At 35.2% G+C, this 27155-nt stretch overlaps 4 protein-coding genes and 1 pseudogene across 4 annotated transcripts; 1 reads left to right on the top strand and 4 right to left on the bottom strand.

The window, feature by feature from the left end:
• Positions 1 to 4764: 4764 nt before the first annotated feature.
• On the bottom strand, positions 4765 to 5483 carry LOC18606294 (14 kDa proline-rich protein DC2.15-like). Its single transcript, XM_007039825.3, has one exon. The coding sequence runs from the start codon at positions 5412 to 5414 to the stop codon at positions 5016 to 5018; it is 399 nt and encodes a 132-aa protein (XP_007039887.1). The 5' UTR covers positions 5415 to 5483; the 3' UTR covers positions 4765 to 5015.
• A 4920-nt stretch (positions 5484 to 10403) lies between these two features.
• LOC18606293 (pEARLI1-like lipid transfer protein 1) lies at positions 10404 to 11145 on the top strand. Its single transcript, XM_007039824.3, has one exon. The coding sequence runs from the start codon at positions 10487 to 10489 to the stop codon at positions 10913 to 10915; it is 429 nt and encodes a 142-aa protein (XP_007039886.2). The 5' UTR covers positions 10404 to 10486; the 3' UTR covers positions 10916 to 11145.
• A 3192-nt stretch (positions 11146 to 14337) lies between these two features.
• Positions 14338 to 15486, bottom strand: LOC18606292 (Bifunctional inhibitor/lipid-transfer protein/seed storage 2S albumin superfamily protein). The gene has a single exon (XM_007039823.3). It carries the CDS (start codon positions 15338 to 15340, stop codon positions 14648 to 14650), a length of 693 nt encoding a protein of 230 aa, XP_007039885.3. The 5' UTR covers positions 15341 to 15486; the 3' UTR covers positions 14338 to 14647.
• A 4624-nt stretch (positions 15487 to 20110) lies between these two features.
• On the bottom strand, positions 20111 to 20843 carry LOC18606291 (14 kDa proline-rich protein DC2.15 pseudogene; annotated as a pseudogene).
• Positions 20844 to 24176: 3333 nt separating this feature from the next.
• Positions 24177 to 26450, bottom strand: LOC18606290 (NADH dehydrogenase ubiquinone 1 beta subcomplex subunit). Its single transcript, XM_018118249.2, has 4 exons — positions 26279 to 26450; positions 26083 to 26169; positions 25841 to 25936; positions 24177 to 24448 (listed from the first exon to the last, which is right to left on the bottom strand). Exons 1-4 carry the CDS (start codon positions 26414 to 26416, stop codon positions 24392 to 24394), a joined length of 378 nt encoding a protein of 125 aa, XP_017973738.1. The 5' UTR covers positions 26417 to 26450; the 3' UTR covers positions 24177 to 24391.
• Positions 26451 to 27155: the final 705 nt, after the last annotated feature.

Here is a 27155-nt window from a genome sequence, read left to right as displayed (position 1 = left end):
TTTGGGGTCGATTTTCCGCCACTAAAAGTTTCTAAAATAAATGCACTGATTGAACCCTAGGGGTTGACCAAGAAAAATATGAATGGGCATCAACCAAACAAAATTAAAAAAGTCAAGAATAGACCACATTGGTCAGTTATACGGTGGCCTACACCCAATCGCCGGACATTCCAGGTTTCCTGTTGCAATTGGATTCGTGATAAAATAAGTATTCTAAAGAATCAGTAAGCTGGCTGGCTTTCCAGAAAATTTTGCTAATTGAGGGTTTATAACTATTTGTTGCTCAATCAAAATTATTGCCCTATTAGTTGAGATATGATATATATAAGTGGGTGTATACTATTTTGTAATGATATTTTGAGGGAAAAGTCAAACAAAATTCATACACCATTAAAATCAAAGAATCAAATTATAAGGCGATGAGCCCACTTGGGTTTCTTACGAAATTTGCTTGGAAGGATCTGTAATCAATAGTTTTGTGCCTCTAGCTACACCCAAGTGATGCAATACTACAGACTGTCTCCTACTTAAGAAATAGGGTAAATAATGCATCTTCTAGTTCATAAATTAGGGGAAGTATCTATCAATAATTACAAAATGCAAGTGCAAACCCATTCAATAATTATAAAGAAAGAAAAAGAATTCATTTTGGTTTCGGTGATGATGAAAGTGACAAGATTCAGCTCTTGTTCAATCCTTTCGAAAAATATGTGAAGTCCATTGAATTTTAAGTGTCATGCTATCAAAATTTTATATACTTAATTAATTTGTTTTATTTTACAAGAAAAAGATTAAGGATATAATCTAAGCTTTTGGGGTGCAATCGAAAGAATAAAAATTGGGAAGCTTACGTCTATTTTCTTGTTTTTTTGCTGTATGGACTTTTCATTTCGACAAGCAAAGGAATCCCCTCCCCAACCCAAGAAAGGTAAGAAAAGGTCAGAGATGGATAACATTCATACTATAAAGTATTAATGTTTGTATTATTAAGGATTGTAATGACTACGGAGTAGAATAAAGAATTCATTCCATGTATTCCTTCAAGTTCTCCAAGAGCCAATACACTAGACAAGATGTGACAAGTGGCTCAAATATAGCTGTTTAAAAAGCTCAAAACGGAATATAATAAACCACTTAGGTACGCTGATTTTCTCACTAAAACAGTCCTATAATAGATGAGAGAGAGTGAAACAGTCCACGTGTAAGGTGATGGTTGGTTGCTAGGCCACTTCTTTGTTAAGGAAAAAAAAAAAGGGTCGCCCCATGTTTCTGTCCATTGAAAACATGCTATGGTTTTGAATGATAGCCTATAGCTTAATCCACGGATGGACGGCACAAACTCTTATAAGTCAAACATTATCAAATAATTTAACTGCATCAAGTTGAGAGACAGAAATGCTAAGGAGAGGAAGTTACATTACAAATGCATTTAAAAGAAGTATTGGGTCATAATTAGGGTAACCCAAGGTTTCATCATCAACCACGCATCAAAATTTTTGGAACAAACACGATGTCATCTCTGATGTGGCAATCAAACCGACATGCTTATCGCGTTCTTTCTACATTGTTTGATTGATCATGAGTTAACATGCTAACTCATTTAGATGGTTATTATAAGGGCAAATACATTTTAGTTTGCTATGTAGTTAAGTTATTAGATTAGATCTCTCTATTAATGTTTCATGATATTGTTTTTGAATATAATGCGACGATGGAGATTAAATTTAATGCTATAGTGGACAAACCAGATAAGTTTGATCAGTATCATGATCATCACTTTGGCGCTTTGGTGTTTTGTTTTTTTGGCTTTTCGGGATGTTTTTTGATCTTGCCGTATTGTTCTTTTGTTGAAAGTTTCGTGGCAGTATGATCAAATGTAGGGAAGAAAAGAAAGCGTTTGGCACTAGGAGTTTAACCCTAGAATTAATTTTCATTTTGAAGATGTAATGCCAACTAAATTATCTTGCCACACACTATTTTGACTTATTGATGTACATTACTTGCTGGCAAAAAATCGAAATGGGGGCAAAAAATCGAAAGATTATATTGTCTTATGCATTCAAAATGAATTTATAAGATTATTACATGTCTATTTTGTAATTGTATTAATTTCTTAATTATAATTGAATGGACATAATTTATTTCGCCCTTATATAAAGTAAATTTTCAAAACTAGAACGTGTTATGTGTCTGTTCATTTAAAGTTCTTTAAATAGGGCCATGCCGTAAGAGTTACGACTTTGAGAGGCTAGAGTCTATAGGGTTGTAAAGCGATGAAGTATATTATATGAATATTCATTTACTTATACAATCTGTAACTTGTAAGTATCTTGGAAGATGGTCTTTATAAACTACCCAAAGTTTACTTGCAAAGGACTCTTGGTATCACGAAAAGGAAAAGGAACAACAAATCAAATGTTGATTAATTCCAGGAACCTTGTCAGCTTCTAGAATGGGATATTTTAATTATTCAATTATAGAAATGATACCAATAGAAGATACTGCTCAAGCTAACGCCTCCAATTGAGGAAGTCGACAACTGGGGGAAGTGACAATAATTGGAGGGTCGAACACAACAACAGTTTCTGTATGATTAAGCGTGATCCCATGTGTTGGGAATGTACTGGTTTTACCTTTTGGGATATTCAGATCCATTTTTGCTTCGCTATATTCTTTAATTATATTATCTTAGATGATAAAGTTGGTCACATTGTGTTGAAATCGTGCTTAATTAATCTTGTTTTAATGAATAAAACCCATACATTGAGGGTTGAGAGTGTGAAAAGTAGGCTAAGTGGCTTATAAAAGTTGGACTGGAAACAGAGAAAGTGGAATGCATGACCCTAGCTGGAGGAAATCTTTTCCAAACCTTCCCCCACCATCAACAGGTGGCTTTTATTTTATCAAAGAAACAAAAAAGGTAAACATGGAAGAAATGGAAAAAACCAATAGCGACAACGCTTGGAAAAAATGTGATAAACGTGATACGAGTTGAAGGGATGACTTAAATTTTTCTCACCTTTGCTCCAGTTTTCACTTTACAGCCATGAATTAATGGGTGGACATTAATTAAAGGGAACAAAAAAAAAAGAAAAGAAAAAAGAGTCTCGAGTTTTCGCTTCACGGGCATGAATGGGTTGGGATGGGATGTGAATGAGAAATGAAAGGAGAAAAATTCTCGAGTTTTCGCTTCACATTGCAAGTTGGGAATCAGTGATGATCAAAGGAAAATGAAAGATCTCAAAAAAACTCTCGCTTCTTCGCTTCACATTGCAAGTTGGAAAACAGTGATGATCAAAGGAAAATGAAAGATCTCAAAAAACTCTCGAGTTTTCGCTTCCCAAATATGATACTGCAGGTGAGGCCTTTGAAGAGATTTGAAAGGAAAAGAAACAAAAATTATTGCAAACATTGGTAAAGGCTGTCTATTTTAACTTGACATGCACGTATACGTGGGATATCGAAGAAAGATGATGAAAGATCAAAAGAGGTGAAACATTCGAGTTTTCGCTTCACAGGCAAGGAATTGCAAATTATTTTAGGTTGAATTTGAATTAATTTATCCATTTGAGAATTTCTATGCGTCAGAGTTGAACGAATTTCTTGTACAAATGGGATTTTTTTAGCTTATTTTTAGTTTGGACGAGTTTATGAAATTGAAAATGTCAAGAAAAGGAGAAGCTAGCTAGCTAGCTGTAGTAATCTAACGCCATGACTTGTGTTCTTGTCATGTGCAAAAGCCAAAAACTTGTCCAACTAGAAGATGGAAAGGCACTGATGGGCCAAGATAACCCATCTTTATGACTTATGTAGTGTCCATGATTCTATTTGGGTCCAAGTGTCCTACAGCAAATGACACTTCCCATAATATTGGGGCCTCGTAAAGTTAGGAAACGGGTCCTACAGTTTCATGGGAAAATTATGGCCCTTCATAAGTTGTGTTCACGTTGTTAGTTCTTTGATGGAGGCTTGAGCTAATTCAGTAATAATGGGCAGATGACTATGTTATGCCTGCGGTTGCATAACAAAATTGAATACAAGGCCCAAAACAAGAACGTTCAGCTGACAAGCCTGGAAGAGTTGGAGGGGGAATTTAGTAAACGATGACTTGTGAAATGTGACCGTGATAGCTATTTTTGCTAACGTATTTTGCTGCTTCCAGCCAGAATGGTTTAGCCTAATATGAAATCCGAATCATAATGCGATTAGAAACTTGAATCTTTTAGTTCCGCACTATATATCAAACTGTTGATGCACATGGTGAGAAGCACCGGATTACTCTCACGAGCTGATGTCTGAGTTCACACTCACGCTTGGTTTGTTTCTTTTTTAACCCTAATAAAAGTCATTTGGGAAAGATGAACTATATTTTATTTGCAAACAGATCTTTGTCCTCCCACTTCTCTCTGAAATAATGATTTCATAAGCTGCAACTTGCATTAAACATCAACATTTTTTTTGAAAGAAATCACAGAATCTTGTCACGGATGCAACAGAAAATCATATTAATGCGTAAAATTCTTTTAGTTTGTTGTCTTCACGGGTTGCTTAAAATCATATTGGATAACACACTGAGTGTCCGATGCTTTAAGTCATACGGTTCAACAATCATAGTGGTTGATGATTGTGCCATGTTTCTTCACAAGATAAAACGTGTCAAATACTGCAATATGTGTTAATCTTTAATGTTTGTTAAAGAGTTTCGGGGGTACTTTTGCATCTATAATTATCTGATATATATAGTTACAACTCATAATCAAAAAATTATTAGTTGGAAGAAGCATTAATTCATTGATAGCTAGCAAAATTAAGACTGCTAGAATGTCATAGATATCTCTGTATGACAGTTTCAAAGAGTATCCTTGAATTACAATGAGAAATAGAATCTCAGAGTAAGAGTTATTTGAACAATCATAGAATTAGGAACAAGAGAAAGTTACTGGGACCAAAAGGAAAAACCAAAGGCCAAAAACACAACATTGCAGCAGAGTTACTGCAAATTATGTAGAAAATGCTTAAGCACAAATGAAGTCAGATGGTAGCTGCTTCCCACAAGTGTTGATGAGCAGGCTCAACGAAATGGGAATGTTAATGTTAATGCCAAGAACGTTAGCTTTAATGGCTGTGCAAAGGCACACAGCCGCTTCGAGATCGACAAGCCCTGATAGCACAGAGCAGCAGGGAGTATCTGGAGGGTTTCCAACCACTCCACCGATTGTTCCATTCAGCAACTTGGCACAAACCCCTAGCTTCAGAGCATCTCTAGGGCAGCTTTTCGTGGGAGGAGAAGGAGTTGGTCTAGGGTTTGGGTTCGGTCTAGGCTGAACACAAGTGTTGCACCCACTTACAAGGGTGAAGAAGAGAAGGTTGATAGCGAGAAGGAGAATGGTTGATGAACATCTTTTGGAATCCATCTCAAGAAAAACTCTTCAAAGTCTGAACAGTTCTACTTATCCTAAGTTTAACTTCCTCGTGATGAAGAAATAGGCAATGCGGGTTTATATAGTGTACCAAGTGTAGCGTGTTGCTTGAATAATTGGCAAAGACAAAACACTAGGCATGTGAACTAGCAAGGCTGGCTAGAATTTAGCTGGCATCGGCGATGCTATAGATTCAGAATCAAAATGCATGAGGATCTATATTATATTTCAATTTACCGTTGTTGATTCTTTGGATCATAAGATTGACCAATCTGGTTTGGCCTGTTAATCCAATACCCGTGAATGATACCCATCTGGCAATTCTGTTTTGTGGTACTATTATATATCTATCTGGGACGGGTATACCATGTTCTCAACCAATCAGGCTATATCACGTTAATTTCACGAATGTGGATCTCTTTTCAGGAGCGTTAGCATCTAATGCATGTATTGTCCTTCGCAATAATGTTGTCCTATATCCGGAAATATTTTTAGAAATGAATCACGATTGTTTTATCCTAGCGGTTATTTTGGGAAATCTGGGAAAATTATATTGAACCCGAAATTGAATTCAGTACCCTTCGGTTTCAGCTTTTGAAGAAAGTCCAGAAAAAGCAGCGATGGTAAAATTATCAGCCCCAGTAGATACATTCCCAACCAGCACTTACACCGCAGACCTCGAAACGATTCCTTCGTGCACAAAACAACAGAACAAGACATTACAGCAAAAACCTATTTTTTGAAAGCTGAATTTTATTAACCATACAACCGATATGTCAATATTAATCTCAAGCTGTAGCTGTCAGAGACTCCCATCGGCTGAAACACCGGCTTACCAAAAAAACGATAAAAAAAGCTCTACCGCTCAAGGGGTTTTAAGCGGTAGACAAGCAGGAGGAGAATCACAACCTGCCCACACAGAAAAGCTGAAAGCAAGAGACAAGAGTCCTAGCAAACTTAAAACAAAAGCCGAAGGCTACAGATCAAAGAAACCAGAAACCCAAAAATCAAGGCCCTGGAAAGCCTCTGCTCACCCAAAACCCTTAATATGCTGCCTCTCAAAGGGCAGCATAAAGATTTCAGTTATTTATCCCGTCAAGGTGATATGAATTACAAGTAGTTGAGTGAATTCATGAATATTGAGGTGACAAATTTAACGTAGTTATAGATTTTAATGAGCTTTCCATTGATGAAATGGAAATTAAAGGATCTGAATTGATGATCATGTTGAAAAATGGAATGCAACATCCTGAACTGAACTAAACTTCAATAGATCAGGCCCACGTAGGTGCGGCCCATGAAATTCTCTAATGATCACAGCGTACTTTGTAAGCAACACAAACAATCTCCTTTCTAACTTCATATAGCTAATTAATCCAACAAATACATACTTTCTATGTGAATCTGAGAAGCCAACGACACTAGGTCAGGTGAATGTGATTTTCAATGGACAAAGGCATTGGTTTTGCGCAAAAAGTCCTGGCTCCCAAGCCTCTTACGTAGGCATGAACATTTTCTTCCATATGCATATTCTGTACATATTTTGTAAAGAACTCAAAACTTTTTTAAGAAAACTTTTTTAAGCTAGAATATTTTCTGAGATGTAAAAGTTGATGGTGGAAGCTTTCTTTCTAATCAACCGCCCTTCACGATGTGACTGATGGAACACTTCAGTTTGTTTGCATTCATTTAAAGCTGATAATTTTGTTTGTTACCCTTCATTTATCTGTGGATCCTGAAATGATTTTCCCACCCAACACTCTGATCAACTAATTGGCAAAGTAACTTTATTAATTAGATAAGCAGTTAGCCACACCAATCCTTGCACAAAGCTATGTGAACAGAGAATTGAAAAGTAAGAAGCTAAATTATTAACGGCTTGACATTACTGGCAATGACTTCTTTTATAGGATGAAGTTATCAGCAGTTGATCCATAAACCTGCTAGGGTAAAATGGATTATTAGCCTTAAATCTTGCTAAAGTTAAGGGAGCCCACCTAAGCTTTGGATTTTAATTTCGCAATATAATATTGCTTGCCTCTGCTACTAGCACTAATTAAGCGTTTTGCGTGTAAATTTGGAACAAGTTTAATTATATACTTGATTAATATAATATTAATTGTTTGCCTTCTTATTTTCAAACTCAGGCATGGTTTGAAAATGGAAACAAGATGATGATATATTAACTTGAATCAAATTAAGGTCTCTTCCACGATCATGAATAAGTATCGCAGTCACCCAAAATACTTACCAGGTGCCAAATATCCTAAATTTGTTTGTGTTATCATGGAATTTGGTCCAAGTTTTTTGTTTTAATAACTGAAATATCAGTCTATTTTTTTTTTTAAATAGAATTTGGTCCAGAATGCCTTTTGTTTTCTTTTCATTTTAGGGCAGGGGAGTTAATGCAAAATCTTTTAGTGGATGCTAGTCATTATCGGAAGAACAGAGGAAAATCAAGTGGTTTTTGATTAAGCTTAAAACCGGCTAAATTGTTAGCTCTCTTAATCATGCTTCATTACACTGAATGAGTTTTCCATTTACTTTAGTTTAGGAAATTAAATATTTACAAATGCCCATACATACTAGTTAAGTATGGTGATAATTTTTTAAATTATTTTTTGTTATAATTTATTTTTTAAAAAACAGAACCCATACTTATTAATAAACTTACCTATTTTATTTTTTTAATATGATCCCTTTCTATTTATAAGGAGTTTTTAAGAATATAAATCTTTTAACTCATATGATACTCCATTTAGTGTTCATTTCATAATTTTGTGTTACATGTTCGGTAAATTTATCATATTAAGATTTAAGATTTAGAAATTAGAATTTTTAGTTAATAATATAAAATTGGATACGTGAAGCAAAATTAGGAAAAAAAAGACATCAAATGAAATATCAAGTAGAAGTAGAAGATTTCTATCCGAGTTGTTAACGGAGAGATATTGAAATTTTTTATTAATAATTATGAATATGAATTAATTTACTGACCACAATTACCCTGTTTTCCGTTTAAAGATATGAAATTTAGACCTCAACTCTTCTTAAGAGTCCTCGCAACCATTTGGTTCCCTTTCCATTACTTGTTTATACAAGTGCAACTCCAGTGCTTTGCTTGCAACATTTTGGCTTAAGCCCAGGATTCATAGGCAATTATAACAATCATCTATACTCTGTTGTTGCTTATCTGTTTTCATCATTTAATAGTTGGAGAATATTTCAGCAATCAGTAATAGTTTTTATATATTTGCATTAACTTGTTTGAACAAGAGATCCCAAGGAATATTTAGTTTCAGAATTAGCTAATAATATTGGCGAAGCATATTCTCCATGACAGTTACAAAGCTGCAGTAAAACACTATTCCTTTTGTCTTGCAATCGATTGCTTTGATCTTCTCATATACTGAATCACATCTGTCAAACGGAATAAAGGTGAAGATTGTCCCTCAAGTTTACCAGGAAGATGTCAATGCAGATAACTTCAAAACTTTCAATGCATTACAGATAGTGACAATGTTGTCGACCTCTGGCAAACAGGGGAAGCTGTTTTTTTTTTTGTTTTTCAATGAGTTTGAGTTCATTACTCAACACGAGGTCACTAGAAAATAAATTAGCCCCTTGTTTGGAACATATCTCAAGTTGGAAGATGTAATGTTGACTTAATTAAATATCAGTAGTTTCTGTAGTAGAAAGAAAAAGATAGCACCACAAAGTGTGAATGGAAGGAAAAAAAATGTCTTGACAATCATCTACATTGATTTTTTCTTTTCTTCAGTCGAGGGCACAGTTCCAAATGAATCTCCAGTGGAGCCCATGGTAGGTTCTAGGCTCGCCCGTGACTCTCCAATCCAGCTAGAAAACTTCCATTGACAACATGCCAAGATGGAAGACTCTGCATCTGCATGCCAGAAAACATAGGAACAAAAGACCTTCTTAGTGTAAATATCAATAAGCTCAGAGTAGTATAGAGGAAAACAAAGGATTGACTATAACAGAATCAAAATGAAGCATCGCTGCTTGCATTAAATGTTGCGTTGTGATGTTTCAAGATTTATACCAGAGATGTATATATATTGAAAGGATCCTAAATGGGTTAATATATGTAGGATTTTTCAAACAGAATCTATAAGATCAAAATTGCTTTTTAAGGAAAAACCTTTTTGTTCCTTTAGTTAACCAAACTAGATACCATTCTTTGATGTTGGATTGGATTCTTACTGTAACTTCTATAAGGATCTTGAAAATCAATTGTAATGTAAATCAACTTTCAACAAACCTTAGAAGGGAAGGAAAAAAAGAAAAGATATAGCTCTGACTGTTGCATAACAAGCCATGGCAGGGTACAGTTAAGATTGGAATATAGCGCAATTAAAACAAAACAAAAGTGGCCGAAGAAAAACATGAAGGTGTGACAAGCTAGCATTCAAGAAAATGATGTAATTCTGCATCCCTTTTGTCGACCTCAGCAGTTAGCGGTTGTAACTATCCTAGTTTGGAAGAGCATGGAACAGAGAAGATATTGTATAAAAATCAAAGTAAACCAAGAAAATATTTAACTATATATCATTGCTTAGAAGACGAGGAAAAAAACCCAGTGTTTGTAGAATCAATTTTATCAGTTTTGTTCAAGAAATTGAATATGCTATTTGCTAGGATGCATGGAATGCGAACATCTTAATCTTGCTGATGCTATTGATTGCTACTTAAGATCAAAAACTGTTGCACACCGTATAATTTATGCTAGATAGATCCACAGATGGATGTTAGGGGCAGTGGTAACATGGCAATTTGTTAATCTCCACCTCACGATCACAAACATCCAAAGTTCAGCAAAAATCTTCTGCCTTTGCCAGCTCAAATCGCAAAAATTAAATAGAGTTATTGTACAAATTAATTAATAAAATTGTTTTAAGTTAACGTCAAAAACAATGGACTTGTCCACTTGAAACCCTATAAAACCCCCCCTTTCTTCACTCCAAGTTCTCCATCCTCACATACTGCTCTCTCCTATTACTTCTACTTACTCCCTCTAAGCAAGAGAAGCAAATAGGGTTTGAGAGATGGCTTCAAAAAGATCAGCATCACTTGCTCTCTTTTTTGCACTTAATATCCTCTTCTTTTCCCTAGTCAGTGCTTGTGGTTCCTGCCCTTCCCCCAAACCAAAACCAAAACCAAAGCCCACTCCCTGTTCATCTCCATCCACTCCCTGTCCAACTCCATCTGGAGGAGGCAAGTGCCCCAGGGATGCCCTTAAATTAGGTATATGTGCTGATCTGCTTGGTGGTTTGCTCAATGTCACCGTCGGTAAACCTCCCGTGCAGCCATGCTGCTCCCTAATCCAAGGCCTTGCTGATCTTGAGGCCGCTGTTTGCCTTTGCACAGCTATCAAAGCTAACATTTTGGGCATCAACCTTAACATCCCAGTTTCCCTCAGCTTGCTTCTCAACGTCTGCTCAAAGAATGTTCCTTCTGGCTTCCAATGCTCATAATCACTACTAGTTTTTCTTTCTCGTCAATTCTGGTGTTGCATTTGTTTTGAAGTTCTAATGTCCATTATGTGATCAGTGTTTTGCATGTTGTAATTGGTAACTGCTTGTTTCCCTTTGTTGTAGTGTTGTTTGCGATTGTGGATTGATTCTGAATAAGTGTAATACTTTTCTTCAGGTGTTTTCTTTGGCTTTATGTATCATTAAGGGAAATGAAAGATTAGTATTATTCAGCCTGTTTTTCTGAATAAACCAAAAATGCTTCCATATGTTGACAGTGGAAGCATGTCAGATTTCTCATTCTCATGCTGTAGTTTTCAGTCCCGTGACCTTAAATCTCTCTACTTGTCAAATCATTCTTTCTCTTGTTAATTTTGTTGCGCTTAATTACATCTACATGTGGAAAATCACCTGGTCTGGTCTCTCCTCACTTCACATCTTACATCTCACTGCATGCCCTACGATAATAGTAAGGCCTATGTAAGCTAACCCAGCTTGTTAATTTTGTCAATCTGTTTTTTTTTTAATTTAAAAATTATTATGAAATTCTTATAAAAATAATAATTTTTAAAATTAAATTAAAGTTATTTGATAAATTTTTTTTATAAATTATAATTTTAATTAAAATTATCATAGAAGGTATTTTTTTTAGAAAGTAATATTATAATTATTATTAACAGATAAGGATATTTTTAAAGTAAAAATAATTTTTTTTTGTATTTTTAATAAAAGAGAAAAAAAAAACTCCTCACAAGAATTTTTTTTGAAGTCTTTTTTAAAAAATAATTTATTCTTTAAAAAAAATTACTTTTTTTTAAAGAGTTTTTTAAAATTTATGCTTGATCTAATTTTTACTTTTAAGAGGTAGATAAATTAAAAAAAAATTAAATCAAGCAAGCACTTAATATGATTTCATGACTTCTCGTGGCTATGATTTTATATTCCAAAAATAGCTACAAACTCTTTTCCCTTTGTATATTTCTAAAATGAAATAGTTAAAAAGTGGGTAATAGATAAATGGAATGTAGCACATTTAATCCATATACTAAAAGAACTATGAAAAACTCCAACACATTCACAGATGAGATATCAAAATCTTGTAATTAAGCATGGCTGCAGTATGGAAAAAAGAAAGTTCTAGTAAAGAAAAAGAAAGGAAAACGTGGTCGCGTATCAATGCTGATTTTGATTTTCCAAACTTTTGACAACAACCGGCTGGCGGGCTAAGAGGGCCCATCATGAGGAAACAAAGGTCCGGTTACCACAAGATGTCTCCATCATTCTTACATTTTTCGTGTCGTTTATCCCTTGGAGCAGTAGAGAGAAAGTAGAGATATCATAGTCAGCCTTTTTTTAGATGACCACACGGTGGTTTAATTAACTATGTTCAGTCGTGGCCCCATGGCTCAAGTTTTTGAAGTCAATAGCAACTACCGGCACTGAAAGCACAGTTTTGAGTCCGTGACTAAGAATTTGGTGAAGGAAGATGTACGCATTCTCACATGAAAAAAAAAAAAAAAAAAAGGAAGAGGAAGAGAAAAGCAAGCTCGTTTCACTTCACTGTCCTCACTGCAGAAAAAGGCAAAGATTCCTTGGCCTTACTGTTCGATTTCCACTAACCGCAACAGCCTGAGAATTCAAAAATCTCATTGATGGTGATCCTCTGAACGTGTTGAATACTTCTTTAATGCAGCACACTTGGATTAAGTGAATTATGATATGAAAAGAAATATATCTGGTTTGGGTTTGAATTCCTCCTTTAGAGAATTCAAGATATCAATGATGGTGATATCCTCTGAACGTGTTGGATACTTCTTTAATACCGCACACTTGGATTAAGTGAATTGTGATATGAAATGAAAAGAAATATATCTGGTTTGGGTCTGAATTCCTCCTTTAGAGAATTCAATCTCCTTTTTCCTTTTCATTTATGGTCCTATAAAATGCATCTATATCCTTTGGAAAATTTAACCGCATGAAACCTAATAGATAAAGTAAACTAGAAGGAGGAGTTCAATCTCCTTTTATTTTTGTTTTTTGGTTGGGGTGAGTTATTTTGGGCCAGGGTTTTTATTTATTTATTTCTTTTTTTTTGTGCTACATATGTTAAATAAATAAAAATTTATTTAAATTAAATTGATATTTATTAAAAGGCATGAACGAGAACGACAATTGGAGTTTGGAGATCAATAGGAATTTTGGAAAATCAATTATGATTCTTGTCTGCCAAGAATAAGACCACCGCTGTGTTCACTATCATTACTACCTTTAATTTCTTACATAAAGATTCCTCTAAAAAAAAACAGCCCCTCCCACCCCACGCAAGGGGGAGGTACATAGGCAATTGCCCTCCACTTCTTTACAACCATCAAATCTTTGATGATTAAAACCGGATTCCATCCAAGATCTTTAACACAATTAGAACAAGATTAATTAAGGAAAAGATTTAATAGTTTCGATCCAGCTCTTCCACCAGCTAATTTTGTAACCTAACCACGAATTTATAAAGAAAGGCCAGCTGAAATTGGACGGTCCCTCTTAAGCACCCAATTCAAACCCGTGAACCATTCTTGTCGCCTGTAACCTCAGATCACAAACCATCATACCCAATAATTACGATTTTACAGTTTCCCTCGTACATGGGATGAACACTTATTCCGATTATAATTAAATTGCGAACATGAAATTTTCTGATCAGGAATGGTTCCTTTTGCCATGTGATATTGGCTGACTGTGACATAGATCTTGAGTCTTGATAAGCTGCATCTCCAACTCAACCTGTCTTGTATTTAAGGTTTAGAGGAGAACTTTGGTGCAATGAAAAAATTTAATTAATTAGTTAATGATAAAGTCAAGCTATTTCGTCTTCTCTCCAAGGAAAACGACATGCACAATGGAAGGAATATACATTTAGTCATGTTTCCATAAGGGTCTACTTTAGGTAATGGATTGCTAACTACTGATCTTATGATAATAATGACATTTGGAGTATTTGAAAGACAAGGGAAAAGAAAACGGAAAGAAGAAGGAAATAAAAGCGATATCTGCTTTATTGTCGCCTTTAACTTCAATTATGAGAAGAGAGTCTTTCGGAAAGAGTTTATCTGTCCATAAATAATTGAAGAAGAATGTAGTAGTAGTTTGAGACTTTGGGCTATTCAATTACAATTATCTAGCATCATGTGCTAACGTTATTTATTACTATAATCTAGAAAAGTTTGATTGTATTTAGCGTTCATTAAATATCCAAAATGCATTACAGTACTATTACTTCATTTTAATTGTTTTATTATGATTATGGGATATAATTCATATCTTAAAAAACCTCCATAAACTAGTCTTTGTGTATGTGAAAGCACACGTATAGAATATGTAGGCACATGCTGAGAAAGATTAAAATTCAAGCAAGCACTAACAGTCAATAATGAAAGACTAAGTGACACTTGAAATACAATTCCGTTATCCACTGGAAGTTCTAACCCGAAAGAAAGAAAGAAAAACAGTCTCCAATCAATGCAAAATACAACAATAGTCAAACCCTAGCAGAAAACAAAGTTCTTGAAACCTAAAAATGGAAAGTACACTTATTGGGATCAGTTTTTATATTTTTTCGGGAGGTAGTTAAGCAGCAGTTAACATGGGAGACCGAGGTGGCAACCCTGCCTATAGGCTGAGCTCTATCTTGTACGTCCATATATAGGAAATGTGGTCGCCTTGTTATTAATGAAAGTACACTTAAAGAGGAGGACAAACAAAGCCAGGAGGAGGGTTTTTTCCACAAGTTATTAGAGCTTGAAGAGCAAGGGGAATGAATATAGTAAGGTTTAGAAGCTTAAGCCTTATAGCAGTGCAAAGGCAAACTGCTGCTTCAAGCTCCAGTAGACCTCCTAGCACTGGGCAACAAGCATTCTCAACAGGGTTTCCTAACCCAATATGCACCAATCCTCCAAGCACATCCACGCAGAGCCCTAGCTTAAGTGCATTAACTGGGCAAGTTGGTTGAGTAGTTGGTGGAGCAGGAGAGCTACCCCCACCTCCACCTCCACCACCGCCTCCAGAAGGTGGGCCTCCACTGTAAGGTGGGTAAGGAGAAGACGGTGGTGGGATTGTAACAGGAGGGTTGGTAATGGGAGGTGATATCACGGGAGGGTTCGTTATTGGTGGGGTAATGATAATTGGTGGTACAATAACTGGTGGCATTGGCGGCTTTTTGGATGGTGGCTCTACTTTTGGGGAGCCTCCACGGTGGGGAGGATGCTTGGTGCTTGGCGGAATCGGGCGGGGAACTTTAGGGTGAGTTGGGCGGGTTGGGCTGTGGTATGGCGGTGGGTGTGGCTGTGTACAAGGAACACAAGCATAAATTGGTGGCAATGATATTAACATGAAAATCAGGAAGATGAAAATCAAGGCTGTAAACTGTGAACCCATGGCTTAGGGTTCCAAAGATTATTCTCCTTGAGCTTAGATAGGGCTGATCATGGAAATTATATATAGCTGAAATTTATGTGTAACCCGTGACTGTGCCTACGGGTATCAAAACACCTATTCCCCTGAAAAAGTGAAAAAGAAAAAATAAAAAGGTGGAGGATTCCAAGAGATCTAAAATTGTGAAATAAATTGAAGATTTTGGAGTGTTGTAGGTTGATTGCAAACTTCAATGTCCTATCCGTGACTGTTGCGCTCAGTTTCAATCCGTGAATAGTGTTTGATTTCTGAGCAAGCTCTGTTTCACAGATTTCTATGGCGTACTCTTTGTTTGTTTCCTGTACTACTTTCCTAACCTTCTTCGTCTTATTTCTTCTTTTTGCAAACCCCTTTGCGCTCTAGCCTTTGCAATTTTGGGATTATTAACTTTTATACATGCATTTTCTCTCAACATGAATCAATAATGATCCTGCATGATCTTTCCAACTGAATTTTTACAGCTAGAGAAGCATGAGGGCTCATTCATTATGCATCCTTGCTCTCCTATTATTTCTGCTGGCTTGGAGTAAGGTGGTAGATGGTAGTTGCCTGAGTCAGAGCAGATAGACGTTAGGGTTTGCAGGGCTGTGGCCGTGTATTATTTTCTGTTCCTTTCACCATGTGAACATGTGAACTTACTGTTTTCTTCGTGTTTCTTTACTTCCGTTTCCCAAATTTGTTATTATGAGAAGAAATATAATGTGCAACATTTAAAGGCAATCATTTCCTGAGGAAAACCCAATGATATGCGCTCCAATTAAAACATTACTTTACCCGGGTCTTGCCTAAAGCACTGTTAGTGATAACTATTTAAAGCATATTTTCTCTCACGGCATTGAAAATGTTATATGTTAGAATATGATTTTTTTTAAAGATTAGCACATATGAGTTGAAATTTAAATCTATAAAACTAGAGTTGAAATTTATTGGATTAAAAAATGGATAAATTTATAAAGTTTTTGGAAATTTATAATTTCCCAGTTGAGTGGAAATTTACATTGTTAACAATGACGTACATATGGATATGGGTACCGGTTAAGATTCTATTTAATTTTAAAAGGTTTTTTCAATTTTAAAAAAATACACTAGTCTCAGAAATTGAAGAAAAATAATGAATTGATTATAAAATTCAAATATCTCTATTTTTCTATTCCAGAAACCACTTTAACACGTGTTCCGAGGACCTTGGTTAGTGTGCTCCTCAAATATTCTTTCTAATATGATTATATATACATATATATATATATATATATATATGTCTCATTAATTTGCTTAAAACATAAGCTTACACAATTAAAACTCGTGTATAGATCCAAAATAATGTTAAAATTGGAAGTAGTAAAAATTTCATGCTGACCTATGTAAAAAAAATGGGGGATTAGTTCATAGTTCGTGTAATATTTTCTTTTTTAACAGTGCTCATAAGAGAGGAAGAATTAAGTTTTAATAGAAAAAAACAAATACTACAATAAATATAAATTGAGACACAATCCCTTTGTCTATTTTGAATTTCTAAAAAAATTGAAGAGTTAATAATATAATGATCTTGAGCTAGTCTTCCGATGTTTAAATTAATTAAAAAGAGTTTATTTATTTATTTCCAATTTCCTTTAAAATTATCTGAAACAAATTTTACTTTATTTTGTCAAAGATTGAATTTGACATTTCAGATTTATGTAGTACTGAACATATGATTTTTATCTAACTTTCGTTTCACCTTTCTGATTGTGGCAAATCCAGGAGACTAGAGTTATTCAAATTCAGCTCTAGCCTATGCAAAAATATGAACATCTCGACGAGCTAGACAAAAATATATATGACTTACAGAAAACAATAATCGTGAGGCTTAGTGTCAAAAGTAAATTAGGGGCAAACTATTTGAACTCAACCAGCATCTTGCAAATCCAATATCGCGCCAGAGGCGTAGTTCTTTCTTTGCTTCACTCGGAATTCAGTGACTCACAGCTAGCTGACCCCCCGATTTTGGGCCCCGGCAATGAGGTTGGGACCGGACCATATGACTCCAAAACAGTACAAGTCTCCAGTTACGCCTCTGTACTTTCAGCTTTATTTCTTTTTTAATTTTGTTGGTTACGCCAAAAAGGGGAAATAGGATTGAATTTCAACCACAAGTATAATGAAACAATGTTGCCTGATATTTTAGCTTCCAGATGTGCATTAAGATTCAGGACTTTTCAAAAGGCTCATTATGGAATGCCGAAGGTGCATGTGCCGCCAATGGATCGTAAGAAAAAGATTTTCCAATCGCAATTATAGCGAAATTGAAGACAAGAAAAGAACAAATTAATGATCATTGGCCTAATTAGCTTTCGGAGATGAATGTGCTTGCTCTTTAGCCAACTCTCTAAGTCGAATTATTACCAAGTTAGTTTTTACCAGTTAGTATAAACGTTGGAGTAGTAGTGTCTTGTGGACCAAACGGGCATGAACTCATCTTATTGTCCGTTTTATTAGTTCAAGCTTCCCCGCATGCGCGGCAACTTGTCTTCCTCGAACGCGGAATTGATTCTCTGAATGCAGCATCGCCACCGATTTTATGGTTTTTTGTTAGTCCATGCTCAAGGGCCAAGTCAACTTGGACGTTGATATGACACGGTTTTCCCATTTTTCTCTCTTTCTACAAGTTGCTTGAGGATCTCGTCGGCAAAGTAAAACGCCACATCTCGAAACAGGAGCACTTTTGTCTCTTCTCATTGCGTTCTACTAGCGACAATTCCTTCTTTCCAGTCACCACCACCGCAAGCAAAATTACGTCTTTCAGGTTTGAATTTTCTGACCAACTGTTTGTTATGAATATGAAGCAGTTTCGTGCTTTATCCTTGGCTTCGTGTTACAACCCGGCCCATAGATATCGGTTTGGACCCAAGATTCTGTGGACCCCCACTCCGTTTCAACTAGGCTTGACAAAAATGGAACAATAATTGAAGGATGATGCGGACAAAAAATGGGCATACAACTTCTGGGAAAATATAATTATAATATAGCCAACAAAGGTTGATATCGGTAGAAATGTGTTCCATATGTCATATCATTCATACGTATTATTAAATTGATAATTGTTGTTTTAATTAAAAATAATTAATTAATAATGAATAATAAAATTTTATATAATGTAAAATAAAAATATAAAAATTTAATTAAAAGTAATAAAAACATAAAAATCAAAATTAACTTTTTCTTATATAGTTCAAGGGTTTTTTTTTTGGGATATAATCTCTCCCACTCTCTATATTCTCGGCTATGAAGTACTCCCGGCATGAAACAGACGAAGCGACACTATAATTACTACTTGTGCTGTCACTATTCTGAATTGCAAGGTGATAGCTGTTGGCGCCATGCTGCTAGTACTTTGCGCTATGTCCGTAATATTAAGTGAACTCAAACAATGATTTCAGAAGCTTTTGCCTATTAGAAGGCTGCAATGTAGTGAAAAGTAAAAGTAGCAGCTCATCTCACAAGAGAGTTCAGTTCCTATAGGTTAATTTATTTCTTGTCGAACTTTTCTTTAGGAGCCAAAATTCTCAGTCCAAACTCTCGTACTTAATCAACACATGTCATGGCAATGGTTCAGAGGTGGCGGTGGACAAAACATATTTTTCCAATAGTCGTGGAAAAGGGATCTTAGAGGAAAACGGAAAGCAGAGAAAGCAACATTCCTGAGCTATACGATGAGGTGCGGTTCGATTACTTTAAAGGTTTAAGTGAAATATTCAAATGTGATTTTTTTATTAAAATTAATAAAAATTATTAAAATTGTATTCTTTTATCTTTTTAAAATGTAAAATTTTTAATTAAATTTTTATAATCAAGTTCTTTTAATATTTTTTTTTTCAATTGATAATATAGTCAATCAATTTAATATTTCTTGAGACATTGTTGATCTTAAATAAGATTTTATTAATTTTAGTTTTTAAAAACTTTTTTCTTCTAAAGCAACACTTACTGGAATTGTTAATATTATTTTAAAAATATTTAATTATTATAATTATCTTATATTTTTTAAATGACTAATATAAAATCAACAATCAAAATTTTTAATTCAAATAAATCAACTATTACATAAAATAAAAATAATTTAACAATATAATATAAATCTAAATTAAAATAAAAAAATTTGTAAAGATTAAAACAATAGTACCTAATTGTTGAATGCTTATTGCAAATCGCAAATGAGGCTCACAGCTTTATGAAAACAATAAAAGAATAGACTTCTTGTGTATTTTTGAGAGAAAAATTAAAGTTAAAGGAAGAAGGAGCAAATGAGAAGATTTCAAAAGTATATATTATACATTGAAAAAAATAATTAATTTTATATATAAGAAAAAAATGACTGTTGAAAATCATTAAATATGTTGATTGAAAATAAGAGAAATAAGTGAGAAAAAAAATAGCTGTTGAAAATGATTAAATATATGTAACTATTAATTTATTGAAAATAAGAGAATATAGTTAAAAATTAATAGTATTCTAGAAATAAAGAAGTAATAGAAAATTGAGATTTATTAGACATATAATTAACAAAATAAAAGAACAAATAATTTGATGAATTATTTTTTATTTTTATATTTTTTTAATATAATTAATTATATTATAATTATTATAAAATTATAAATTTTTTTTAAAATTGGGGCCTCCTCAAATTGGGGACCTAAAGCCCTTGCTTGGATGGCTTCACTTTAGGGCCGGCCTTGTATACGATCATATATAATGCGGTTTCTTTGGATAAATTTTTCATTTTATTAGACAGAATGATATGATACATACATTCTTGTTTCACTACAATAAGGTACATATTAAGGACTAGAAGGTGAGAAGCCTGCCTTCCTTAAAATAAATATGGTAGTAACACTTAGTGAATGAGTACACGCCCATAAACATACTAGCAAAAGTCCAAACATACCATGAAAAGATTATTAAAATGACCAAACATTACTAATACAAAAGAGTGATTAAAAGTAAGCAGGAGGAGTTTAAGCGCACTGGTAGCCAGCAGGGATGTTTTTTCCACAGTAATTGAGCAGCAAGGACAATGAAACGGGAATATTAAGGTTAGCGCCCAAGACGCTGGCCTTGATGGTAGTGCAGAGGCAAACAGTAGCTTCTGCATCAGCCAAACCCGCAAGGAGAGAGCAGCATGGGGTCTTTGCTGGGTTACCAACAACAGCGTGCATCAAATTCAACAAGTCAGCACAAACACCAAGTTTTAGAGTATCCTTAGGGCAAGAGGCGGGCTTGGGTGAGGGTGGGGTCTTGTGAGGAGGCTCGGGGCTCTTTGGTGTTGGTGGGCAAGGCACATAGGTGGAGCTGACCAAAGTGAAGAAGAGAATGTTGAGGGAGAGAAGAAGGGCAGTTGATGCTATAGTCTTTGAAGCCATATCTAAGAGACACTAAGTGCTTAAATGCTAATTATGTATAGTTTTTGGTATAGACTATACTCTGTTTTATAGAGAATGTAAGCGATGAAAAAGGTTACGCGGGCTGGCGTTTTTATAGGAGAAGGTAGCCAGGGAATTTGAAAGGAAGTACTTCTTACGGTCAAACATTGTGGTTGAAACCCACGTGGGCACGTTGGGTTGGAATGTAGGGGATACAACCTGGCAGCGAGCACAACATACAGGGATAAGCCTCAAAAACTGTTGCAATATGTATTTGTCTGCAATCTAAGTTGTCAATTATTCTCCTTCACTAATAATGATAAAGATAGAAAGAAAGATATCTTATTGCTATAAATCCAAAATATTCTTGTTTTCATATGGTTCTAAGAGCATAATTTGTGCAAAAGAGGTATGGACAATAACAATAGGAAGAGATTTGAGATGGATCGAGCTGAAGGATTGTACTTTGTAGATGCCTTATTTTTACTTTGTTTCTTTAGGGTGAAACAGATGAATAGATTGATTTATCAACAATTTCTCTTGCGTCAAAAGACTAACAAACAGAATGCATAGTAATACTCCTATAATAGATAAAACTAAGGTCAAAATGATCTCTTACAGAACACATAGATTTCAGTTACAATTTTGTCAGTTCATGAACATGAAGAAGTGATAGATGCAGATTATTATAGTAATTGAGAGGCGTATAGAGTTTAATAATCATAATATATAATCATCTAGATACAAAAAACATTATACTTAAGTTGACAAGCTCGAAGCTTCTATGAGCTTGTAAGTATTAGTGCTAGAAATCACGTGCGGTTTCCACCAAATAATTGGCGGCTATTGACTCACAACCACCGCAGAGAAGATCTCGTGACTGAGATTTCTGGCTACACACCAATGCCATTGTGATTTTAATGTTCATCACCGTATATAGCTTTGCTAATTATATCTAGCCCATTATTACCATCAGAGTTTAACAAAGGTAAGGGAAATAATTGTGCAATCAAGAATGAATAGGACAGGTTCAAATCGACCGCCAGACATGTGAACGCTGATGAGCTGCTTCTGTCTCCTAGCTTTCAAGTGAACTGGAAAACTGGACCGGTGGGAGTGGATGTTTGCAGATTTAGGAGGGAAATGGTTTGACACTTTGTTGACCGGTGGGAGTGGATGTTTGCAGATTTAGGAGGGAAAAGGTTTGGCACTTTGTTTTGTAATTGGCCTGGGAAGCACATGGGGCGTAATAATGACTTGATTCTTTAGTTCTATAGCGACTGTTCATGAAGGTTGAAATGACTATGGGTTTTTTTTTTTTTAATTTCCTTTACTTTCCTTCAAGGATTTTTTTTTTTCTGGAAATGTCCAACTGAAGCCCGTGAAATGAAATTTCCTTCAAATCCAGGATAAAGGGATAAAATGTATAGTAGTACGAACCTTTTGTCCTGTTTCCCTCTTCGGGGATTTTGTTTATTAATAATCTCAGTTTTATAAACAGCAATGAATTGCCGTAGGGAAGGCGACTCACTGCATAGGAATCGTCCCATTACTAACAACTAACAAAGACCTCAAGGCAACATAAAAGCAGAATTCCTGTTGTGCCAAAGCTTTCAAACCACAGACAAGCGACTTTGTACAGAAAACCAATCCAGAAATGGTAAAACACAAGACTGACTGGGGACTTAAAAGAGAGTGGAAACGAGAAAAGAAGATTTCTTTCAAAAACATTGACCCTGTTGGCGTTGAGAAATTTGGAATATACGGAGTGATATCTGTGGAAAGATCTCATTCTCACGTTTGCTGTCAAGTGCCAAAAAAGACTTGAGCTGTATTTGTAGGGAGAATTAAAGAATCACCCCTTACTCCTTCCACCAATGTTTAGCATGGATATGATAATTCAAGAAATAGGCCACACTCCACTCCCACAATCCCTCCCAATATTCCTTAACCTAATTAATAGACAAATTATATTAAAAATTGAATAAAAAACCCTTTTTCTTTACATGATTTTTCATTTTTAGTAAGCGAGTAAGAACATGTTAAAACAATTCTCCCTTGGAGTCATTTACCCAAGAAACCATATAGCAGTAGAGGAATCTTTTTGATGACCACCCTCGGGCTGACTTAGAAATTGATTGCTTCGAAAATGAATTGCAACAACCGGAGTTGCACTTCGAGAACAAACCTTTGATTAGACCATTGGCATTGCACCAACCCCATTCCTGCCAAAACTGGTTTGCTAACACCCGAACCGTTCACATTGAACTTCGTTGATGCAGACCACGACCGCGCGCACTCTCCAAATTCTATATTAAGTTATTTGAAGAACTATAAATATCTAACCCTACACCAATCATCTAACGTAAAAATGACAACACAATTTTATCAACTTTAAGAATAAAAAATAAGGCCATGAGTTGGTGCCAAGACCCGTGTTTCAGGAAAAAAATTGACAGGCATGGGTTTGAAAGGAACACAACGCAACGATTGTTGGAAATATAACTCAACAACTCGAATTCCCATAATTAACGGTGCAACGTCAAGATATTTCCTCCCAATTTTTAAGTGGATGCAGTACTATAGTTCTAAACATTATCAAACCAGGGATATCTGTTCCAGACTCTATTTTCTAATAGTCTTTTACCATCTTTATGAAACTAACGCTCGAAACTAAGAGGGTAAGATTAAGAATCTGATGCATAATTGATTTCGAGATGACCTTTCCACAGGGTAATAATTAGGACGAGAATGATCCAGCAGGCCAACTACACTCATACATTGATTGCAAAACTAGGGAATCGTCAATGTTGATAAACTTGAGTGGTGAACATATGCCGATGTTGATAAACTTGGGCTGTGAACCTGTGTCCATCCCTATCAAATGAGACATTTCTTTTCACCATAGAAGAACAGTGTCGGAGCAAGTGCGCCTATCAGCCACTCGGTAACCGTCTTACCGATGCTACGTTCTCTGAACCAACCAGATGGGGACCCCAACCAAAAGCAATTGCATGAGGCATATATCTCAGAAACAGAGCAGGCCCCATGCTCCCCAATCATTCAACAGTTTTACCTATTCAGAAACGGCTTTGGAATACGTAGTTATTGAAATGACAAATTATCAAGGTTAAAGTTCAAATCAGCTGCATAAAGCTCTTCTCCTAAACAAATTTCAAGTTCGGCTTACTCTCTTTTTTACCCATTCCTCTCACGTAATTCTTTGCCATTCATTCTGTAACATAAAATGTACAAAAAGCTATACTTTCTGTCCCATTTAAGCATAGATAACAGGATGATTTTTAAGCTTATTAAAACAAAAACAAGGATGATTTTCAATATCATATTATGTAACACTGTAATCACACATCAATTTGTGATTCTGCCGAAATTCAACACCAAACTGAAAAAAGGAAAGGAGGCAATGCATTCTTATAATAAGATCTTCAACGAGTTCTGCGCCAAACCACATTAGGCTATTTGTTCAAAATGTTCGTTTGGGCAAGAAACCAACGCAATCCATTATTTAACTGTTTCTGAGTTCCAAAAGTACACAAATGAACAAACAAGGACATATGTGAAACAACAATAACTGTATTATGCTCGTACAAGGATCTACCTATGGTTCTCCACCCAGCTCCACCCGCAAGTTGTCATATGGATATACTTTTGGTGTCTGGTTAACAGAAGAGAAATGACATCAATCAGAGCATGAAAAGTTCAAATAGTCTAACCAGCGAGCAAAATAACCTTAATGGCATAACAAACTAAAATCGTGCAAGCAACAACATTTTTACACCAAATTCATGAAATGTAGGTCACATCTACTTCCCTCTAGCTACTAATGACTCACTATATGAAATGTTTATTGATGAATCAGTGAAAAAAGAAATTAAAAGCTATACGATATAAAAAGCAAAAGAAATCTTCCAAAACAGAGATCACCAAACCACACGCAGGCATGAGACTGCTAGTAGCAAAATTATTGTTTTAATTTCTCACTACCATCTCTCAAGAAGAACATAATTTAGAATATTATGGAAACAAAAGATCTAATTGAAAAAGTACACAGTGGTTTCCCATGTCTTGCCAGTCGGATGAGAGCAATGTAATACTGAATACCTCTCCAGAAGGCTCATATTTAACAGTTTTACCCCATTGTGCTAAAAACCCTTATCCTATCCACAAATAGAGATTTTGAAGAATCCACTTTAGGTATCTATGCATGTGACGTTGCAGTGCTTTTTCATCATTCTAGTACAGGGATGAAAGGAAGCTGTCCTACAAGGGCTTCTTGCAAACCCCAAAACATTTTTGCAACTTTGCTAACTGAACATGAGATATGATTAATAATACTGTAGAAGAAAACCAATCGTCAAAATGAGACAGAATAATCCAATCAATAGAAAACTTCTGCCTCCAGAGCACAGAAGATACATTCAGTAAAAAGAAGCACAAGACTACCTTAGACAAAGGATTTTAAAAGAAAATTGACACTCAGGAGAAACAATTTTTGCAAGGAAAAATCAGGAAGCATGTTATTACAGACTATAGGGAAGACAGATGAACATAAAACTGCAGCATGCAGAAGAATTAAGCAGATCCAGGGCAAGGGCCCATATCAACAATTCAACATGTTCCCTTCCAAAGGAAAAAAAAAAAACAACAATTCATCATGTTCAGGAAAATGAAAATTCTGATTACATTCCCAAGGTTAAATAGAGAAGAAAGAAAAGAAAAACCAAAGACATGAGCCTGTATGAAATTCTTACTCTCAACTCTAAAGATTGTTGAAAACAGGCTAGTGTCCTCTACTAAGAAATTATCATTCATTCAGAAGTGGATAGTTAATATAATTCAGAAATGGTCCCCTATCCAGGATCACCACTCATTTGAGCATGACATTCAATTCTAAGCAGACAACCATGGTACTTTTTTCCAATTCAAAACATATCCAAAAACATCACCAAAGCAATACATTAATATCACATAAAGAAATGAAAGAACTAGAAAGAAAACCATAAATGAAGGCAAAATCAAATAATCAAGTCAGAGATTTTGAACTCACGAATGGAATCTTAGAGGCTTTGTCATTCCACCAAGCTAATAATCCCAACGATGCAAAGAAGCTCAAACCTCCACACATCCAAGCCAATGCCTCATACTGTTCTCAAAAAACGAAATAAACAAAATGAAATGACACATAAGAATAAACAAGGGAAAAACAAAAGAACCTCAATCTCATCAAATAAAGCAAAATTCCACAACGATAATCATATAACGGACCTCAAAATTCGATAAATTTCTTACCTTTCCGACAGTATCGGCGATTCGATCTATACAAGGTTCTGGAAATGAAGTTCCATTGTCCCAAATTAGCTCGTCATTTACAGGAAGCTGAAGCGTCAAAAAGAAGTGAAAATGTTACTTTTTTAGGGTTTTGGATAAATTGTTCCAATGATAATCGAGAAATAAATCCGAAAAACTATAAAGTGACTGAACTTACGGGCTTGTCCGGCACGATGTGTTTGCCCACAGGGAGGCCCATGCCAGAACGGAGGCGAAGAGAGGAGGCGACGGAGCGCGAAACGATGCCGTTTCCGCCCATGATCCGCGACGCGACGTTGCTCAATCTTCCTGCCATTTTTTTTTCCTCTCACTTTCTCCACAACCTACCAACAGTGGTTATTTTACTTGATCCCTGCGAAGCCATGGGCCATGAGCCCATCATAAAACCACAACTCGCGGTAGGCTGAGCAAGGCATAAACAAAATAACGGGCTCAAGGCCCACCAATTTGGACATACTTCAACCCATGTGGCCTTAGGCCCTTCTAGCAATTGTTTTGTTGTAGGAACCTGGTAGTGTATTTAGTTTGACAATGAAATTGAATTTTTTATATTTCATAGTACACAAACTTTTTATATACTATATTCGTTTGATCGATTTTACTTTTAATTCAGAATTAATTAAAAAATGGATTATTAGTATTAGAGAAATTAAAAATACACATATGGTCCTCCTTTTGCCTCTATCACCATTGTGAATTTGTGATTAGTAGCAATGTCGACAACAATAATTTCATTCCACCAAATGCACATATGCCATGCTACTTTCATGAATGTTCATTTCATTGTTATGGAAATAGAAATATAGATATTATTGTTTCACTTGAAATAAGTAACAAATCAGGGGAAAGAATAAAAAAGAATGAGATACAATGAAGAATATCAGCAACTGGAAGTAATAAAAAGATCACGAATGTCGAACACCAGATGAAAAATGATAGGAAACGAAAGTAATTGAACGATGTTAAAGATAAGGAGATGGATGAACCATGAATGGCATGGATCATACTTATGCAGGGCACTGGAAGTCAAAGGA

Source organism: Theobroma cacao, chromosome 3 (genome assembly GCF_053813885.1).
Source record: "Theobroma cacao isolate CCN51 chromosome 3, ASM5381388v1, whole genome shotgun sequence".
Lineage (NCBI taxonomy): Eukaryota > Viridiplantae > Streptophyta > Magnoliopsida > Malvales > Malvaceae > Theobroma > Theobroma cacao.
This window is presented reverse-complemented; position numbering and strand designations above follow the sequence as displayed.

What these genes read in the sequence shown, in the direction of transcription:
- LOC18606294 (XM_007039825.3), bottom strand. Translation starts at nt 5,414, where the DNA reads ATGGATTCCAAAAGATGTTCATCAACCATTCTCCTTCTCGCTATCAAC.
- LOC18606293 (XM_007039824.3), top strand. Translation starts at nt 10,487, where the DNA reads ATGGCTTCAAAAAGATCAGCATCACTTGCTCTCTTTTTTGCACTTAAT.
- LOC18606292 (XM_007039823.3), bottom strand. Translation starts at nt 15,340, where the DNA reads ATGGGTTCACAGTTTACAGCCTTGATTTTCATCTTCCTGATTTTCATG.
- LOC18606290 (XM_018118249.2), bottom strand. Translation starts at nt 26,416, where the DNA reads ATGGCAGGAAGATTGAGCAACGTCGCGTCGCGGATCATGGGCGGAAAC. An exon ending in TCGCCGATACTGTCGGAAAG is followed by an intron (nt 25,937 to 26,082) that starts GTAAGAAATTTA and finishes TTTTGAGAACAG; the next exon opens with TATGAGGCATTGGCTTGGAT. An exon ending in AAGCCTCTAAGATTCCATTC is followed by an intron (nt 24,449 to 25,840) that starts GTGAGTTCAAAA and finishes TCTGTTAACCAG; the next exon opens with ACACCAAAAGTATATCCATA.